The sequence below is a fragment of the Varroa jacobsoni genome, unplaced genomic scaffold (assembly GCF_002532875.2).
Source record: "Varroa jacobsoni isolate VJ856 unplaced genomic scaffold, vjacob_1.0 scaffold_331, whole genome shotgun sequence".
In the NCBI taxonomy this organism is placed as follows: domain Eukaryota; kingdom Metazoa; phylum Arthropoda; class Arachnida; order Mesostigmata; family Varroidae; genus Varroa; species Varroa jacobsoni.
Window position 1 is genome coordinate 97,293 of NW_019213233.1, and position 21,366 is coordinate 118,658.

General features: G+C 41.8%; 1 protein-coding gene across 6 annotated transcripts in view; it reads left to right on the top strand.

Annotated features, from left to right (window-relative positions):
- LOC111259446 (ecotropic viral integration site 5 ortholog) overlaps positions 1 to 21,366 on the top strand; it is a 64,994-nt gene that overhangs the window by 39,032 nt on the left and 4,596 nt on the right. For 4 of the 6 annotated variants that reach the window (XR_002679639.2, XM_022831460.2, XM_022831462.2 and 1 more), the window contains 8 exons: positions 7,764 to 7,901; positions 12,426 to 12,660; positions 14,688 to 15,050; positions 17,139 to 17,435; positions 17,818 to 18,030; positions 19,690 to 19,857; positions 20,041 to 20,739; positions 20,913 to 21,011. Coding sequence is in view for 5 of the 6 variants with exons in the window: in XM_022831460.2 (XP_022687195.1) it covers positions 7,764 to 7,901; positions 12,426 to 12,660; positions 14,688 to 15,050; positions 17,139 to 17,435; positions 17,818 to 18,030; positions 19,690 to 19,857; positions 20,041 to 20,739; positions 20,913 to 21,011 (2,212 nt within the window). In the remaining variant the exon portion in view is untranslated. Of the gene's footprint in view, positions 1 to 7,763; positions 7,902 to 8,237; positions 8,431 to 12,425; positions 12,661 to 14,687; positions 15,051 to 17,138; positions 17,436 to 17,817; positions 18,031 to 19,689; positions 19,858 to 20,040; positions 20,740 to 20,912; positions 21,012 to 21,366 lie in introns of those variants that run through there. The other 2 variants (XM_022831463.2, XM_022831464.2) reach the window with 2 other exon arrangements.

Consider the following 21,366-nt stretch of genomic DNA (forward strand, 5'->3'; position numbering starts at 1 on the left):
TGCTGCTATTATATAAACGGCCGTTCAGCCATTCCTATAGGTAGGACCTTGGCGGCCGACGGCAAAGAACCGACGCCAGCTGCTATTGCGGTCCCGGTTGCTTCTGCTTGTGCTGCTGTATTTGAGATGATTGTAGTGCTGAATCAAGCGTCGACGAACCAACCGTTCTTTCGCTTCTAACTATGCTGCTTCTAGCAAACGGATGCCGCTCCGGCAATGACGGCAGTAACAGGACCGCCAACAAAAATAGTGGCTGAAGCAAATGCTGCACAAGTCCTGCCTTACTGAAGCACATTGGAATTGGACATGGGGGCCGGGGTGAGAGCGAGATAGATGGGGCAGGTATACAAGTCTAAACTGGCATTGGCAGCTAAATAGAGGCTAAGAGCTGGTGGCTGGGCCCAGCTTGTGTGGTCGGTTATGTGTTCGTCCATTATTTTCTCTGCTAGCACGAACTGGAAGACAAAGCTGACAAATTCATACTCTTTCTTTTCATACTCTTCTCATACGCACTGCTTCAATCATGAAGAAGCTGGTATGGCGGATAGTGCGCTAAGCCGGGGCGAACTGACAACAAGGAGGTGGCCTTTTGATAGACGATTTGTAGCTTCTATGCAATAGGGCTCTTTTCGTTCAAAATTTATTTTTTGCGCTGCAGTTATCCATTCGGGTCTTCATAAACGCCCGTCAACATATCAATAATAATAATAACGCGAAAGGTATCGCCTATTAAAGACTACCGCTACGAGCTAAATAGAAAGCATTTTCGATTTCATTGACTATATGCAGTAATTCTGGAAGACGAAAGAGAGTAGCAATAATGATTACTGTGAGTTTAACATCGTTAGGTTTGAACGGGAAGTTTTTTCGTCGTTAGCAATAGCATCACGTTAAAAAAAAGAGATGTATTTAAAAATACAGAGACGATCTAGCAACGTCGTCGGATAGCAACAGAACAAAATGATGCTTACAGATTGTGAAAGCAACTACGAAGATATCATACGATAAATACCCCCCAGCTGTATGTAAATAAGTTAATTTAGTTGGTCAAACCGGCTTTTCTAAGTTTTTCAATGATCACTCGTTGTGCTGTATTGTATCGTTATCTGATAAGTGAAACTTGCACAAAATGTGTCTGTAGATATATAGATAGACAAACTGAGCAAGTCGCTGCAATTTGTATAATAGCTATCACGAATCCCTGGATTCGCGCTACGACCTTGACTTTATTATTACTGTTATGTCATTTAGCTAGGCAGCGAATAAGCGTCTAGCCTTTGCCATCATTAACTTCAGGACCTTGCGCTGGTCTTTTTCCTGTTGCCACCGTCTTAGCCTTCTCGTAACTGAGTGCTAATTTAGAAATATGTGCCCATAGAAATGGTGCTAACCATTGCCGTCGAATTAGTCATGACAATAACAGGAGATGCCTTATGGGTATCCTGGGGAACGCTGACACTTTTTTGCCATCCATTTGGCTGATCCGAAGGAGGACACAGTGTTACTAGTTGCCGATATGTATATAAGTGTTGTACGACAACGGAATGAAAAACTAAATGAAAAACTTCGTCCTTATTCAATTACAGTTTTCAATACAAATATGTTTTCATTGTTATTTGGTTTATTAAAGACTTTTCTTCTTTATTTTAGATACGGCAAACATCGGGGAGCACACGAGCGAGCGTTGTTTTGTTTTGCTTCTAACTAGAGGCCTTCTACGCAGTCTCATAGAGAGTCAGGTTGTCGAAATCACTACGCCAACAGGAAATGGTTATCACTTTATAAAGGTGATATTAAATCATGTCACTATTTCTTGTCTACGAGATGGTTATGGTTACATTTAATTCATTAATGGCTGATTATTAATGCTTATTTCGAAATTTGAAGCGGATAACCTTGAGATGCAACGGTATAAACTCTCAGCTCGAAGTTCAAAGTTCAATCTCAAGTGTAAATAAAGCCATGGGCCGTTGCAGCTAAGTGATTTGAACGAAAAAAGGCATCATCGATTTGGCTTTTCTTCCATTTGAATTATATTCAACGTTGAAATCAATATGGTAACTGTCAGACAGTATTCGGATAATAGTAGGGGCCTGCATAATCACAAAGCTACCTTGTGGATCACAGTTAATGTGGCACATTTTTGCTATGAGAAAAGTTTACGTCTCATCGAAGCTTTTTCGTCGGTTGTTAGGCCGAAGCTTTATTCCGCATCATATTTTTTGTTGTGTGACAATCTTATCGTGCGGTGCAATATCCACCTATTCATTTAGAATTTGAAAAAAGAAAAAATATTTTTATATGTCCTTTGTCAGAAAAAAGTTTTTCAAAGAACTCATCGTTAACTGCTTACCTCTGCAGAAGGCTGAAATCAGAATATTGCTTAATGCTGACACCTTCGATTGTATCAAACTTGGCATTAGGTCACAGGACAGAAATACTGACTCGTTCTTTCGCTGTGATATTAAATGAACGTGAGTGCCTCTCAATGGAAAGATAAAAAATCTATATCACTAACTTTCGATTCGTGCGGTCACCACCGTTTAGCATCGCCATTTTCTTTTTGCTAAGTAAGTTAGCATTATAAAATGTTTCAGTTTGGTTATTACGGCTGAAGAGTGGGGCACAGCAGTAGAAAATTCTAACATCGATGCCCTGTAACATTGTGGCATTTCTGTATAAAACGTTTACTTTGATAAAGATGAATGATTCAGCGGATATCACCAACTCTGACGTCCTCGAATATATGGTCGAGTTCGTCTTCAATAAGCTGATGTGTTTATTGATTTTTCGTGTAGAGGCCGCTTAACAACGCTATACCGGTGGGTTTTGTATGCATGTTCTCATTATATGTTCATCTATTCGGTAAACATAGAAATACTTTACCCGCGTATTTGTATCAAATGTTCATGTGGAAGTCACCGACCTCAGACGTCACAAAGGACGTGTTATGTCATCACTAATGAAGTGTTTCTGTTAGCAGCGACCAACAAGTTCAGAATGCAAAGCTAATATTTGGAATATTGGAAAAAAAACGCTAAAATTTGATTCAAACCCAGCGCACAATTGTGTAAGAGTCCTGTACAATATTGATTCGCTGTAGTTTTATTTCTATGTAAGATAGCGTATAGCCTTAAGTCTGATTCGCGCCTAGTAGGCTACACGTCATTCATTATAAGGCCCTTTGCTGCTCTGAATATCGAGTACTAATATGGCATAATAATAATAGTAATTTGGTGTTGTGGCGACAAACATTTCTAAATGTTTAATGTATGTATGACGGGATGTAATCCGGAAGTTCTTTTACAGACAGAGAAAATTATGGAAGGTGTCCACTCATTTGCAAATAACAGTAAAAAAGATTTAACTAACTATTCCAAGTTGGGGCCAGCAACCCAATACAACTTGGGCCATAGTGGGGTTTATTCAAGATGCTGCATCCGTGTGGCGCCTTGATATCTTAAACTAATGCACAAGTGTGTGTGTCTATATATAGAGCCTCAACATTTTCCCACGGTTCTCGGAATATTTTTTTTTTTTTTGCCTTAATACAAGCTGACTCACCACAGCAAAGAGGCATATTTGTAAATTACTTATTCGGTTCAAGGTACTTCTAGTTTAACAAACATATCGTGAAATGATGCTATGAGAGAGACCTTATGCGTAAATACAGCATAACTTCTATACACAATAGCAGACGACACTGAGGTGATAATTGACATTAAAAAACCGCCATTTGATTAATAAACCTACGTCAGTAATATTATTACTGAATTGTTACAGCCACAATAAAAATCACAGCTATCATCTTATGGTCGGGCATAGCAATCGGCCAGCCAATCACTGAGCTAGATTCCATCAAAGGTCTTGATGGGAATACAAAAAGACGAGGCGGTATTTGTACTTGATTATCTGCCTGCTAAGGCAATTTTCAGTGCTTATACCAAATGTCAATTTATTTCTAATGAAATATATATTTTAAGCATTTGAATTAACTGTCTGTCTATTTTGTTGGCACACAGTTCTTTTTCGAAGGACCTGTTTAAATATCATTGCACTGCCTGCTCCTAAAATACTGCAATGTTATCCTAACCCTGTCACAGGTACGTGGAAATGACTGCTGCGAGGTTTCAGCTGGTACAAAAAAAAGTAAAGAAGGAAAACGTGTGGCATAAACATGCGATGACCAATTTTAACAAATGTCCTTTTTGTTTATGAAATATTTGTACAGTTTTAATGAGTAGATTCTTTCAGAGAATCCTCGTTGACCCTTCTACTTTTAAGCGAATAAACACAATATAGCCAGGATAGCTATTAGAGACAATGTAAGCTTTCGGAAGTTGAAGAGTGTTATAGAGTGCAATTAAATGAACTTCCTGCACGAGGATTTTATAATAGTAATAATGGTAGTAAGCGCATAGTAAAGTGGACTAATGACTTGAATCAGGAATGTCACTTAGCTACGCTCAGTCGTACGTGTGGGTATACTGGGGTGTAAGGGGGTAACTGGTTCGATGCTGGTCCTGCAGTGCATTTATCAAACGTTGGAGGTCGTCATTGAGACCTGTTGAGGAATGTGCCCAAGGATTGTCCAAAAGTGCGTTCATAAATCAGAAGCTCAGCAAATGACGACAATATTTTGTGCGACTAGCGCTGATCGGCGTGCCGAGTAATGATTGAAACGTCGGACTCTTCGAGCGTTCTGCTCGTCGTTAGCAGCAAGAGGAAAACAAACAGGCCAGTCAGAAGTAAAAAGCCGCACTTTGAAAAAAAACGAGAAAGAAAAGCCAGAACTACTTCGCAAGCGTATGGGGCGCTAACTGCTGATTAGCTGACTGATGGTCCTACTGTTTACATTTTTGCTTAATTGTTAAGCTTCCAGCGATTGGCAATGTTTTTACTAAGACTAGTAATACGTATTGGTAGTTTACGCACACTTGAGAGTGTGACGGATGAAAACAGGTGGTATGGGAAGCTTTGCTTATTACAAATAAACGCGTTGATCGGCAGTGTTATATATGTAATAGAAAATTTAATTTATATCAAACAGCTATTATATTAATCGCCTCATTACACGATCTATATATATTCTGTGAGAGTTGCTGCTACTTAAGTTAATTGTTGTTTAAACACAGTTGTGTAAACAAACAATGAAAAGTGTTTAGAAAAATCATCCTCTAACGTCTTTACTTCTGTTTTTATACTATCAAACATTGTTCCAAACCCACACTAACGACAACTGTTGAGGTTTTCATTTCAACCGCTGATTCCTTTTAGACATAAACTGTGTGCTTATTTTGGGGCGCTGCATTACAAAATTGTGTTGAGTTATTTACTATATAAATGGTTGCTTGTTTAAGTAACTTGTAAGTTAACGTAATTTTATTTTACTCTCCATGCGACTGTTACAGTTTATTAGTGCGTTGTTCTCAGCATCACTAGTCGAATAGTCGTTGCAATTGGACAAAGTGGAGTCTTGCCAAATACTTCCGCACTTCATCCTTAACAGTCTTCGTGGCTGTGGTCATCTTTGTTGATGTCACCATTCTTGTTGTTGCTATCTATTGACAATATTTCCCTTAGCAGCCCTTAGTACTTTTGATGCCTTGTTCGGGCGTAGAGCACCTGCCGGAAAAACTGAACATTTACTACTGGTGTCAGGGATATTTTACCGAGTACTTACGATGGATTGGATCCCTCTAATAACCGGTAAGTGACCGGCTTGCAAGGTTCCCGTAGTTACTTAACCTTATACTACTGATTGCGCCCTTTTCATGCTGCAGTCGTGTGTGTGCTGCCTGATGTTATACGGAAGCGCATCATTCTCGAGGCCGTGACCTCCTATATTCGTTGCTTACCTGTCGTGCTATCTGTGTGTGCGTGTCGACGCTTCTGGGGCAACGGTATGCTAGGTAAACCGTTAAACTTGCTGTTGTTGTTATTCGAGACGGCTCTTTTGGTTGCCTTCAGATGGTCGTCATAGATAACGACGGTCTAATGCAATACTCAGTGTTGCAGTGGCTGCTTGTTGCTAACGTGATTATGGTGGGCCCACTGTGATCGTTGTTGCCATTTCCGCTGTTAAGTTGCACGTCCCACGGAAGCGAACGGAGCCCAAACGGGGTGAATGAAGCCCAGGTGATCCATCCATTTGGATCCACATCCAGTTGCCGAACGGTGGTAGGGAATGTGGGACACGCTAGTTAGATACAAACAACCACGACAGTGAAACCAGCCGGCAGTGGACGTATGTTAGGCAGGAGAGACAAGCAATTAGTAGAGCTCCGACTCCCTATAGGCAATTGTAAGTAAAACAACACATGCTACAAGCACCCAAAAAATCGCATTACGGCCATCAGGTGCCCAGCAGAAGGAACAGATGAGCCTAAGAGGGACTTCAGATGGATTATCAAAGCGACCCAGAGCGAATGAGTCCAAAGATGTTTTCAGCTGTGGGATACATTGGACGAAGCTTGTAAGCGTAGCGGCCGCTTCATGAACGGGTTCTTGATTTACGTAGTAGGGATCTGCACACCGAGAGGGCAGAGAGATTGGACTTAGTTTGGTAATGTATACGAATGAAGCGTAGCCAGTGGAAGAATGGAAGTACTGCCGGCTCATTAGATGGGTTTCGGAGACTGCTTAGCTTCCAAACTGATGCAGCCAACTTAATAGCCGAGGGTAACGATAACGTAAAGCAGATATCGTGGTCATTTGTGTAAGCTCTTGACAACTATTTATAATACAGCAAATGCTGGATGTTCGTATCCATTGAGTAGCAAAAAAAGGACTCATTCAAATAGTAGAAATAGTCAACATTCTAGTTTAACGTGAATTATTGTATATCGTAAATCGGTAAATGGAATGAATTTTAGGAAGAACCATTTAGGTCAGCGGCACCCTCTAAGCAAACTAAAAATTATGTTTTTATAAATCCTGACGAGCAATAACGATGATAGAGAGCGCAATTAATTTCGGTAAATTGCAGCTTACATTTATTTGCCTTGATAGGACACCTATGGATTAGTTATATGGGGATTGGTATAATGAAATTAGCTAAACTAAAAAGAAGCCTGATTGCAAGACTTGATTGAGGTATCACCGGCCATTTGTAAGGGGCGAGCTTGCGCAACGAAGACCGCAGTTAGATGGTCAGGAAGCTAATGAAACGAAAGCAGTACAAGGAGTTGTCAACTCGCTATTAGTTTGCTTTTAACAGATAAATAAACCGTTTCCTGTTTAATTTTAGATTGAACAACAGTCTTGAGGTTAAGATTATTATTATTCTTACTATTATGTACATAGCAGTTTCTTTCTTTATGATTTTTTCGAAGATATAGGCCACTTCTTTTATCGCCACGCTACTTCCGATTTCTGCGTTCCTTTTTGTTTATTTAATATGGAAATTCACTAGTTTATAATATTAGCTATATGCTACGTTTCTATCGATTATTACTTGCTTACTCAGTTATAAGAAAAGAAATCCAAGGAAGTGTTTTTTCCACAACTGTATTTGTCTACAACACGTATTTCTAAATGGGCAAGATAAATAAGATCGCTTGAGAAAATGGTGATATTGTGTTTATTCTTACAAGCAACGCTCGATTTCGGAGGTGCGATTGATGTACTTTGCCTCTTATATAGGGTGTTGCTTATGTAGTTATCTATACGCACAGACTTAATCGATTTCGATAAAAGCAGAATTTGCGCTTTGTCATGTACATTAGTGACTTTCATTCCCAATTGTTTTTTGTCGGTTTTAGGTCGGATTCAAGCTCTCCGGACGGAGGGAGCATGAACAGTTCGGTGTCAGTGGATAGTAGCCCGTGCCACAGGAAGTTCAACGGCGATGTCTCTAAGGACGAAATCGCCTTGCTGCATAAGCTAGAGGAGCAGAATCGGTAAGCGACGAGCCGTATCGTCTTTGCGCTGCTCATTGCCGCATGCGGTTCACTGATGCCTTTCCTCTAAATCGATACGAATATCGAACACTAAAGTGTGTTCGCATGGCATATACAAATAGTCTCACTTCTGTAGATATGTCAGACCTTTTGCATCACTATTCTGTTTTCTTGCAACCATATTGCAAAAATAGGTATCACGGTGAGACGGCGAGTTCGTGTGATGGCTGTCGGTAGGTGTAAGCACTTCCCCTTCGTGAGTTGCGCAAGGCATCGCAAAGTTCAAGTCAGTCGAAACAGACAAAAAAATTAGACAAAAGACATTTCTATGATACGTTGCTATTGCTTCGTTAACAGAAAAACAAGAACTTGCGAGTTTGGAAAGGAGAAAGCTTAGCAGGGATCTCCGGAAGAGAATTCGCATGGAGCGGGCTAGTGTGTCGCGTAGAAAGAAGATACAAGGTTTTTTTTTTGAGAGTGTGACTGCGGAACGAACATTGGGCATAATCGATTAAGGATTTCATGGAAGGTAAATCAGGAGGGTTTTAAGTATTCAAATAAAGCTGACACCTCACTTAGCGTTTCTTGGGCTTTCCGCCTCTTTTCTCTTGCAGGCACTGGAATATTGTCGTGAGTGACGTCTGTAAACTTCGTTTCAGCAAAGATGATGCTTTCTTCACATACATGTTTTGTATGTGAAGAAAGCATCATTTTTGCTGCGAAGGTTGGACTTCATAACGAGTGAATCGAAACGACAGCCGGCATGTACAGTGTAATGCTGCTGGCTAAAGCAGCCCAGAACAAACAAAGAGCTAATATATAATTTCATCTTCGTTCTGTTTGTTCACTCGTAGTGAATAGTAGTCGCTAGTGATTCTTTGCTTATGAAAGTTCGAAAGCAACGATCAGAGAACCATCTTCAACGCCTTAACTCCGTGGCAAGCTATGGTAGCGACAGTACAAGTACTAGTCTCGCATGGTCTGTATGAGATCATTAGGTAATGCCTGCGTGGTTAAGCTCTAATATCCTGAGCCTCACTATTGCGATTCTATCTTCACTTGACGCCCCAACGATCCTTGGCCAACATACAAACATGTACAGTACGCAAAGAAAGAACATATTGTCGGTTTATGTCGAACGCAAGCACTGATTTGTATTGTAGCAGCATATGCAGTAGAAACATTTCTAGCCTGGCCAAACTTCCACACAGAACCGCAACTTGCGACGTCGCTATGATCTTTCTTCAGCATCGCTATCGCTGCGGTACCCATTGTTATTGCTGTTGGTCCAGCGACTTCGCTCTGTGTGCGTATTAAATCTCGCAGATGGATGGACAGAAGGTGCTGCTGATACTGGCGGATCGTCTGCTGATGACTCACTATTAGAAATCCGCTTTCCAGAGGTCCACGCAATCAGTGATGAGTCATTGGTGAGCCATTCAAGTTGAGCTAACAACGGCAGAGCGGTAATAGTAGCAACCGTAGAAGTGATGTGGCGGCACTGTCGGCCTGACTAATCGCGGCGATCCAGAATCTGGCCATTCCCTCGAAGGGTTTCTTTTCTTGGCCGCTAACGGTTGTTGCTGCTGGCCAAGTTACTACTGCCACTATTTCTATCGGTCTACGACTAGCCACCTGCAACTTTGTCTCGAAACGGGAACTCGGTTCTTGTTGGCCGCTGTTGTCAGCTATAACGCGCGCTAGCAACCTGGAACCTTTCGTTGCCATGTCGCTATTTGGTGACAATACGCGCAGACGAGGTATCAAGGACGAAGAAATCCGAATTTGATGGTGACATTTGGATGGTAGTCGCTATGTGGGAAAGTCCCCTTTTGAGCTAATGCATCGTGTAATTGAACTTCCAGACAGAATGAGGAACTAGCGGGGTGATAAACATACACATGTCTACATACACACATGCATGCAGAGGGAAAAAACACACTATTACTGGTACGCCTGGTCGTTGTTGTGGCTCACAATGCACTTAACATGATTGAATTTCTGTATTAACCGACGGAGGAGAAACGCCAGATAGACAAACGTTGACTTCCTTTAAGCTAACGAACGTGATGAGTATTTAGAGAAGGATTATAATTTGTATTTGATATTGAAAAGAGAACAAACCATTTTTTATATCTAGGCTAGAACACAACGTTGTGTGACGTTCAAATTAGGACATGATCTTGATTTAGCAACTCAAAGCTGGGAGTGAGTGGGAGCTTCGCGCACACGATAAACATCAGTACTTTTTTTCCTTCTAAATATTGTGCGTAAGTGTGTCTTTGTTAAGAATTTAGGTAAAAGGAAGGACAGGAAGTCTTATTGAGTTCACGTACGTGTAGAACCTTAAAATTAGCAGCACCTATAGTTTGAATAGAACGTAAACTTCAGCAGAAAGAACCGCTTGCGGTTAATTTGTCCGGAAAACCCAGCGCGGTTGGTTGCGAAACCCGAATAAGAAAGTTCATAACTTACAGACGTAAGATTCTAGACGATGTTCAGTTTACTCTACAATAGCATTCCTGACAATTTTAGTGACTGAATAAACATCCAGTCCATTTAACACAAACGTTGAACTAAATTATATTAAACAGTTAAAACAAAAATAAACGTTGGATTTTTGTTGGTTTTGGTTTCCATTTCTAGGACCCGCCAATATTGAGCTCGGCTATTTATTCTAACCTCGACTAATCTTACTTTTTTGAGCGGCTTAATTATCAAACCACATCGAAAATCAAAGTTCAAGGATCCTGCTTTTTTCTTTCGTGTTTTCTTACGTGCTAGTGGGGAAGAAGTTAAAGACTGACGAATTCAGATTAAGGGAACTCGATACCAATGAAAGAAAGATACATCTTGGCGAGAGACCTGAATTAGCTTCGCGGATGCTCAACTCAGCAGGGCCATTAATTAGAAAAAATCTGGACACGGTGAAAAAGTTAGAAATTTGAGTGGTAAAAAGCGGCAACGGGCAGAGACTATGCTAAGCGTACGTAGCTGGGAGAAGTTATAGAACAAGCAAATTGTTTTGGTGTAATATGAATTAGGAGGCCTCCGTAGCTTAAATTGCTCAAAAGCACAGGCACACGGATGAAATAACGAGTAACCAGGGAAGAAGGACTGAAAGGTAGAATGGCGCATGATGGAATAGAGAGATGAATAATGGGGAAATTTTTCCTTATTCTCATGACACGCAGTGAACAAGATGCGGACGAGCTGAGGGTTCTACTGAAACATAAAGGAAAGTGGTAGAGTCCCGCTAATGAGCATCCTTGTTTGTGCTGTTCGTATGTCAATGCCCTCGTTCTTCTTGATGTGAGTGACTGTCCCCAAACATTTGCTACTGGGGGTCTTGTGAGCGGAACGAATATACCCATATATATCTACGAGGTATAATCAGTCGTGGCTTATAGGAAACTTGCGGAACTTGAAGGCTTTTTTTCGTTTTGGTATGAAGAAGCGTTTTGATCCTTGAAACCTCATCGGATAACACTAGAAAGCCGTTCAAGTGGGCAAAGGCCGATGGGCAGACGGCGGGGCAGTGTGGGTAGATGTTCTTGCTCGAAATTGGTCACCAATCTTGACAGCACGCATATTGCAACAGACGCTTATGAGATGGGCCATTCAACGTGTTTCTCACATTCGGTTACTGCGCGACCCACATTTGAAAAAAAGCGAGAAGTGAGAGAATTTGACAAGATGAGTGGGATGACACAAAATCATGATTATAGATTTTATGTTAAAACACGATTTGAAATACGATAATTGGAATGTTTCGCTTCAAGCTTCTGTCCACTACTTTGTTTTGGGCATGCATACGGATTTGATTTTTCACAGGCAATATACTAAAGATGCGAATAATTTGTGTTTTTTTGTTGGTTTTTAAGCCACTTGTGCAGAGTAATAACCGTCATAAGGTCATACCCGTGTCCTAAAATGTACCATTAATGTAGTAATAAGAAAGTCAGTAACATATTAGTGTGATGATGCACTTACAATTTAGACTTCATAAATCCTGTTCAACCGTCGACCGTGCCATCAATACCGCCCAACGTCGTACTACCGGGACCAATTCCGAGCGGTAGGAACACAAATTCAGTACAAAGTGAATGCCAATTCTACTATTCCTTTCATACTTGTTCTACACTGCACCGCTTTTGCCTGAAATGGTCTACCAATTCACGTCTACCTATGATTTCCCTGAATACGTATTAGAGGTAGGAAATGCTCAACCCCGAACTCGCGCATAGTACTTTTATAACACTACATTTCATTGTTAGGCTCAGGCATCTAACTGTGTACCTACCTGTAACGGATACTCAACCGTCGATCGCTTAGCGTAATTTGAATTTCTAAGTGGACCATTAATTGAATATAATTATTTCATTGTCCAACGTGTATAAGTGGATATTTGACACATTCACGGTAAGTCACCAGGTTTGGGTAAGCGCTATAATCATTGTTGTGCTATGCTAGCGCTGTACCCATATACGTACAGCTTAAGTAACCGTTTAATCGTTTAATCAGGTTGTTGGAGAAGGATTCCAAATCGCTTTCATCGTTAACTTCAACGGGCCATTCGCGACGGTCCTCTGACACGTCGCAGATCTCGGTCAATATGAATACGAATGGGACGACATCACTAAGCGGATCCTCCGGAGCCAATTCGATAGACGACAGCGAGGATGATATCCTTCAACAGTGGGGCAAAACCGTCCAGGATTACGAGAACCTTAAAAAGAAAAAGCCAGACGTCCTTAAGGTAATAATATTGTACATAGTATAAAACAGTTGGCGCATGTTTTTTATGGTTTGTTATGTTTAGCGTTTCATATAATACTATCAGTTATCTTTGGAATCTCTGACATCGAGTGGTCGCTCAGACAATATGTATAATGTAGTAGTGTCATAATACTTATCCATAGCATGATCGTAAACAAACCGTGTGACAGATGGATACACGTTAACAGTTAGAGCTGGAAGGAATAACAGGAACAACTATCTCCTGTTGCTGTAGCAATATACCTACAACGTTTGTACGTCGTTAACTTAGCTCGGCGTAAGTGTCAGGTATGGGATAGTTGGCATACGCTTGTGTTTACTAGACCGATAGCAGATTCATAAAGCAAAGCACAGTAGATGCGTCACTGTGCTAGCTGCGCTGAAGATGGACAAGAAAAAAAGAGCAGAATGGGCATTCGGCATCGCCTATGAGTGTCATCAGCAAGAAAAACCCAAATGCTGCAAAGCAAGCAGTTGTAATAAAAGCAATACGCGCACGAGCCTCACCAGGATTTAATATTGTTATCTGCAAGTTTCTGGGCCTCAATTTTTATTCTGATTTTCCGTCCGACCGAGGGAAGTGATTCAATGAAGACAGAAGCTATGTAGGGTACAGGTGCGCCGGATTAGTGTGCTTGCGGGTTGTCGAATCGTTGATGGGGCGCATTGGTCCGATTCACAAGACAAAGAGGAGCGTTGAACAGTTGACAAGAATAGTTGCTAACAGTGAGACAAAGAGCAGGATCAGTCAGTTGGTTCTGGAGATGGCGGCTGTGAAATTATAGATGACGTCCTGTCTCTCTGACTGTCTCTCGGCCAATCTGCCCCTGTAAGCCAGCGAGGGCATGTCAGTCGCTGCTGTGATACTCCACTATGAGATCGTACCCTCGACAATGCGCCGTCTCTAGTCACTACCGATTTTTCGCTCGTAGACGACTGTTTGCTCTAGGACCGCTGTTTACTCCAGCTCGATCACTTGTTTCGGCTTTCACTCTAACTGCTGTTGACGTCAGCAGTAAAAACTGTAGGCGAGACACCCAAGTATAGACGACAGTGTGGGTACATGTTGCGATTCTGGCAATTCTGAGCCAGCAAACATGACAGGAGCAAAGATCTGGGAAGAGAAGGCGAACGAGAGAAATTGGTGACCAACTAAATACGGCTGACTGTGTTGCACTGGCTGTTGGTATAACCTTGGGTTCAGGAGCTTCTAGACAGACAGGCCTCGTAACTGGTGCTACTACTACAGTGTCATATACATACGAACGCACGTAATAGGGAACGGACGAATTGCATTATATTATAAGATGCATTTAATATAGTAGGTAGCTTTGAATATCTAAAAGGACAGTTTTAGGAATATGGTGTTTGTTACCTCAAGCATCTTTATAGCAGTATTAGATATCGCGCTTCACAGTATAAACTAGGCAACAACTAAGAATTTCAATGTGTTTACTAACAAATATACAGGTAGTAAAAGCAATTCTTTCAGCTTAGACGGCTATTCCACATTCTACATAACGTACGCGCTCAGCTTATTTATGACTTAGATATTCTATACATTAAAATGCTGAAAACACACCGATGCTTCCCGTACGACCCAACTAGAAATGTATGAACTCTTAAACAATAGAAACGAACCGGCAACAGGACACAATGCAATGCAGGAATGAAGAATCGATTATTAAATGTGTTTATTCATTTTGGCAAATGGCACAACCGTAAAAGTGATGTCCTGTCGACGTAAATCTACCAGCTGCGTTAAAGATGGCTGATAAGTTTGCTTCGACGCAGTCGTTACAAGAGTGCAGCATAAATATGTCACCTAAGAGCTCTTCCTGCCAAACGGTACTAGTTGAGGGAATCTTTCATGTGGCCCATTGAAACGACACACTTGTATGCGGCAGGCAAAGTTTCTCGTGAGCGTAACACGACGTCCGTGCACTATAGCGCTATGAAGGAGCCAGTAGCCGTCATCTTCATTTACCGTTGATGATTTCGTTTCAGGATGCTGTCCGTAAAGGAATCCCTCCACAGTTTCGTGCTGTGGCCTGGCAACTATTAAGCAATGCGACGACGTGTAGCGCACGCGACCTCTATGAAGGCTATCTGGCTGGCACCTCTCCGTGTGAGAAGGTCATTCGACGAGATATAGCACGCACGTACCCAGAGCAGGATTTCTTCCGGGAGAAAAACGGACCGGGTCAGGAGGCATTGTTCAACGTGATGAAGGCTTACTCGCTACACGATCGCGAGGTTGGCTATTGTCAGGGTAGCGCGTTCATTGTCGGCCTTCTGTTGCTGCACATGCCCGAACTAGAAACTTTCACTGTGTTAGTGCGCATGATGAGCGATTACCGACTGAGAGAGGTGTGTCCATTTAAATTATTAGAACTTATAGTAATAGGCAGTTATCTAACTGTATTTGGAATGATTACGCATGTCATTGATCCCACTGGTTAGTAAGCTTTTTTCGTTTCGAGGCGTCTTTCAGAAGTTTGAGGTATAAGCCATTGGACATTAGTATTGGATGCATTTCGAAATATAAGTACGTACTGGCTATGAAGCGGATTATCTTGATGGTATAATAGTGACAATGTTGGTAGCTAGCTTTTTAAACAGGCGTAAAGCTTCCTTGGTTGTGAAATATGTTGCCAAGCACCTATTTGGTGTTCTGTTTATGCTCGACACGTTTTCACCTCCTGCTTCGTACATAATATTGCTGATGCCGTATGGGTACGTGTACGGCAGTTTTGAGTTGATGATGATGATGTTCCCATAAGCAAGCGGTCTAACACGCATCCTACCATATCCAGCAATCGCGACATTTCGTCCCTTGACAACAGTTCGATGCCAGCGTACAAAAAGGGAGCGAGGTGAAGCTCGCAGTGTGGGGCAGTGGGGCGTAGAACAAAGCATCGCTCGCCTGGGTATCATACCTATTAAAGAAACTGCAGATACATGTGCGGACTGTACGAGATATCGCCAAGCGAAAAGAAAGTCACTGCAGGCAATAGTCGTCATGGCGTGAACCCCTTGGGAATGGTTCTATACGAGCAGGCCCGTCCCGCGCCACACACAGCCGAGTGCCCGACACACTGCGATTTCTACTATTCCGTCCTCCGCCTATTCCTAAGCTTCCATTCGGACCAAGTGTGGCGGACGCGCCAGTTGTCGTCTGTTCGTGATGTGAGCGACCCAATGCAGAGCCGACTCGTGCCGAAGTACGACACCAAGAGAACGTGCGTAGGCGTTAGCGTGGGAAATAACAGACCTTTTTTTTCAAATGTCGTCTGCTGCGCTTTTTCTCACTTGTAACAGCAGTAGGTGAAAGAGAGTATGTTGCAAGCATGGAACTTTTCATTTTCATGGTTGGCTGCAGTAATGTACCTACTTCGTCCGTGTTGGTTTACCCTGGCATACTTGTGGCTGTAATACATTTCTTTTCACGCGGATGCTGGCAAAATTTGTGTGGTTTTCAGGCAACAGGCAGGGTAGAAGAAGGCTCAAGGCGAGGTCAAGAAAAGAGGCCAACATGTAAACTAGCAAAAAATCGAGAAATCGATGTAGCCAGTGTTTTTTTTTTTACGCACTAATCGTAGTCCTAGCTTTAAGACTAATAATGTTCGGTATAGTTGTGTGGGTTTAGAGTTCTTCGTGCCTGTAGGAGCTTCATTATTTGCTCTTGTTTTGAGAGTGCCTGATAAAACTATGTAGATTTGTATGGTCAGCGGTAGTGTTGTAACAGCCGAAACAGCAGTGCGTATTAGGTTGGATCTGCACGTTCTGAATAATTTATCTAACCTTTCTGTCGAGTAGCAAGAGGAAATAGAGAGCAATTTATAAATTACTTTTTGTTTGATATTAAGGTAATCCTGCGTTTAGCGCCGTCCTTTTCTTTAATAGCTGACAAATAATGACAGATTATTATTATTATTATCATTTCGTACCTCGCTTAAGTCGTGCATACAGTATTACTTTTTTCCGGTCGCTATGCACGTTTCGGTCAAGTAAATGCCTAGTTTAACTAGCTTCTAACTCTTCGACATATATTTATGCTGACGGCTTTTACCCAATAAGCAAAAAGTTGTACCGATCAATGAAAACGATAACGTTACAATAGAGTGATCCCAATAGAGCTTAAGAAGAATAATACTTATTTTGTAGTTCAGCATCAAGCGAGAAAACAAAAAAAAAAAAAAAAAAGTAACAGTAATAAGCCTCCAATGAATTTCTAGTAAAAGAACATATGATATTGTATTTTAGATTACAAATGTATTACATATTAGCGATAAGCGAAATTACTGAACTGTGCCTACTTTCTAACAAGCTTACATATATTTATGTATTGGAATAATCACCAAATCAGCTTTTCGAATTTATCCATGGACTAAACCACTGCACAGTGCGTTAAAGCGATTCTAATGTGGATATGTTCATTTTTTTAACCGTCGCCAGGTGTATAAACCTTCGATGGCTGAGCTGGGTCTTTACATGTTCCAGTTGGAGCTGCTCGTGCAGGAGCTTCTTCCCGAGCTGCATGCGCACTTTCAATCACAGTCGTTTCATACATCGATGTACGCTTCGTCATGGTTCCTAACACTGTTTACCTCGGTGCTGCCATTTCCGGTTGCGACCCGCTGTATGGACCTTTTTCTCAGCGAGGGCATTGAGATGGTGTTCCGGCTTGGCATAGCTATCTTGCAGATATGCAAGGAGGATATACTCCTTCTCGACATGGAGGAAATGATCAAGGTAATTACTGCTGTTGTATATGGCACTCTCCGAACTAATAAAATAACACGTACGAAAGCAGTGAAAACTTGGGTTTGCGCTCTGGGATACACAAAAAGTAAAGTCTAATACATCTGTATTTTTCTAAACGACCGTACACACATCGGTACGACAAGGTCATCATCCTCATATGACGTTCAATAACGTTATCATTATTTATTGTGATATGATTTAGATAATAAACTAGAATGAAATATAAATGGTACATAGACACGTGAAATAAAAACGAAAACGACGAAAATGATCTCTGAAAGATGAAGACTTATAAAAGAGAAAAAGAAGTGGGGGTTATGTCTAACGGTGTTTCTCACCGAGCGAAATCTGTCGTTGACTTTTATCACAGTATTTCCAGAAAGAGATGCCGTCCAAGGTGTCCACTGATGTTGACTATCTTGTCTCATTAGCTGTTCAAGTTAAGTACAATAGTAAGCGAATGAAGAAACTCGAAAAGGAATACCAAGCAATTAAAGCGCGCGAAACCGAAGAGCAGATTGAGCTACGGCGTCTACGCACGGAAAACCGTATCTTGAGACAGCGTGTCGAAAATTTAGAGCAGGTAAGCAGCTTTTTGTTTTTTATTTAGTGGGACTTCATTATTACTTCTATGCTGCACCATATTGTTTATGCTTATGACATCAGCGGGGCGACGCATCGTGGGCTGGACGCGAAGTAGGCTCTCCACTCCATGTTTCTATACATCACGTAGATGACGCGCGAAGCAATATCGACCTGACGTCAGAAGCCTATAACAGTCTTATCGTGCCTTCGATATGCGGCGCCATATGCATGTGTGTATATATATATATATGGTATTAAGAAGTCAGACACATAGTGGCCAATGTATGCCGAAGGTCGATCAGGTCTAGATTGCTTGTCTAGGTTGCTTCCTCGCACTAAGTATAGTGAACAAATTTGACAGAAGTGTTTATTTTGGCGGGAGACAACAATAACAATTGTTTCCCGGGAACAAGTTCGTTGGGTCGTTAGGGCAAGAACGGGGTGGAGACTTACGCGTAAGTTGTGAATATATTATTCACATCTGAACGTAACGCCTCCCATCGGCTTCTCAATCATAGACGTATTATAAAGCGTAGGGCTTCATACCAGCCGTGGCAGCTATGCGAATTGCAGTTCAGGTTTCCGTTGTTGATCCTAACCTCTCTGTCAGTAACCTCTGTTGTCGGGTGTGGCTTTCGGATAGGGTGCCAGGCTGGGACCTATCCAACTTTGACTTGGATGAGATCAGCGTGTAAGGCCTGTTGTGAGTGGCTGTGAGCAAAGTTATGCATTCTTTATTCTACGAGATATATGCAGTTAAGCATGTCGACGCATTTGTGGATATTCTAACGCCATACGGTGCGTCGGCCAATCAAGCGACCACACTCGTTGCTGAGCGACGAATAGGACGCCGCCTCCGTCGACGTGTCCGTTCCGTCCTCCCTTCCGCTGACGATCATGACACACCGTGAGATTGGTCGGTGCTCAGATCTCGCATGGACCTGTACATAGGCGGTTCTCTACAATACAAGCTCCTCCGGTTGAAACGGCTGGCAGGTATCCCTCATTTTACCTAGCTTTACTTCGACTAGGATGTACGCACTTCTCTGCCATCATACATGCAAACTGCCAGCACACAGCCTCACAGCAATATAGTAACTAGGGAGCTACCTGTCGGGCGTGTATGCAGCCTGTTGTTGGGGGCGCATTTGTCAAACACGGCAGACGTGGCCTGTATCTAGGAATTAGAAAAAGTTTCTTCTGGGCAAAAGGTAAAAAATTGTTTTCATCGGCTTGTTGTTGTAACATTTTGGGTGCGAGCTTGCGTGTTTATTATCAGCAGTAAGCGAAAGTTCCGACTAGAACGCAAATTCATTGTGTTCTTATATTTGTCAAATTACGGTACTCTATTGATTCGGTACTTAGAAGCGCATCTACTCGTTCTGAGAAGACATTGTCAGCAGCGTAATCGCTAAAGTAGTATTGTGTTACACGATGGACTGTGAACAATGTACACGCAGCCCGGTGCGCATGGGCGCGGTCCGTCAGTGGATGCTGGTATGGATAAATGAACTAAACAAAATTGTTAATCAATATCAACATTGCTTTATGTGTAAATGAATCGTCAATCATGTGATATTTCTTAGCATGTCTAGTAACAATAGACTGCTATGTTAGGTAAATCGTATGAAATTGTTCTATTTTGTTGGTATCGAAGGAGAGTTCTTCTTTGGCTGATCGGCTTATACAAGGTCAAGTGGTTCGAGCGCAGGAGGCCGAAGAAAACTACATTATCAAACGCGAGCTTGCCGCTGTCCGGCAACAGGAACTGCACTTGTCAATGGAACTCGAGAACCAAAAAGAAAAAGTGCAGGAACTTATTCAGGTATCGGACTCATTAAATATCTCGTAATAGGTTGTTGTTAAAAATTATTGTGACGTTATATATGGCCCTAACACATGAGTGGAAGCATTTGGGTTGCGATGACATCCAAAGTAATTCCTTATTATTGTCATCCCCTTATGTCACTACACATCGGTCTAATACACTGACCTTCATATTGTACAGTCGCAGTCCAACCCAAGTTCACTCACGAATGGTTCGACGTCCGACGACGTCCTTAAGGCTCTCCAGGACGAGCTGGTAGCAGTGAAGCTTCGCGAGGCTGAAAATCTGGAAACCATGAAGCAATTGCAGAACCAGATAGAGGAGTTGGAAGCCGAAAATAAGCGGTTGCACGAACAACCTACCCCCGAAAACTCTGTAGCCGCTCTTCAGGAAGAATTAATTGCTGTAAAACTACGGGAGGCTGAGGCTCATCTCGGTCTTAAAGAGCTCAAGCAGAACATTGCCGATTTACAGCTAGTTTGGCAAAAACACATCGAGCAGACAGGAGCTCAAATTACGGATCTGCCTGAGGCAACGAAATTAGAACAACAGATACTTTCTTTGCGTTTGCGTGAAGCCGAAGTTCAGGCTGAAGTGCAAGAACTGCGGGCTAAAGTAATGGAGCTGGAGGCTCAAAATCAGGTGAGCGTTAATCAGGTGCGAAGGCAAGCAGAAGACCTGAGAAATTTGCAACAAGAAAAGGATAAATTAATTACCCGAGAACGTGAGCTTGAGTTACAATTACGTGAAGCCACTAGGAAGTATACAGATCTCGAGGGGAAGCTCAAAGAAGAACGAATGAACTCGAAAATCAAGGAATGCGAGCAAGATCAGCTCATAGCCGAACTCAAGCAACGTATTTCTAACCTCGAGATTAAGGTAGGTTGGCCAGTTGGATTGTGGTTAGTTTACGGTCATTGAGTGAAAGTTATTTTGTGCCTAAAGTGTGTCAGAAGCATTTTTTGCCCAGAAAATGTCGCCAAGGTATGGGCTGACATCTGAATTTGTTCTGATTCCGTATACTGAATCCATATTACTGTTATCTGTTTCAGAATCAAGAACTGGTAACTGTTGGAGAACTGAGCAAGGGTAACTCCGATTCCGATGAAGTAAAAGATCTTCAAGATAAATTGTCAGACACTAAAGCCGAGGTATGTCCTGGTTGAAAATTGATAGCATCCGCTCTTCCTGCCACCGGAGAGAACTAACCAAATGGCTACGAGATGATTCTGATGCAATGTACGAATTTCATATTGCCCAGGCTATGAAAACATATAATTCATATAGGCCATATCTGTAAGAGTCAATTTCATGAAGACTATTTAGGTCCACTGTTGGTACGTTATTATCTCTAAAAAAAATACAACCATTGTTTTCTTTTTCGCATCTATGAAGCTAGTTTGACTATCACGAATAGGATTTTTATTTTTTGTAATAAACTGATCACACATTTTTGCCCAAATTAATCTTGTGCTTAAGATCACACTTGAAATTGTCTAGCCATTT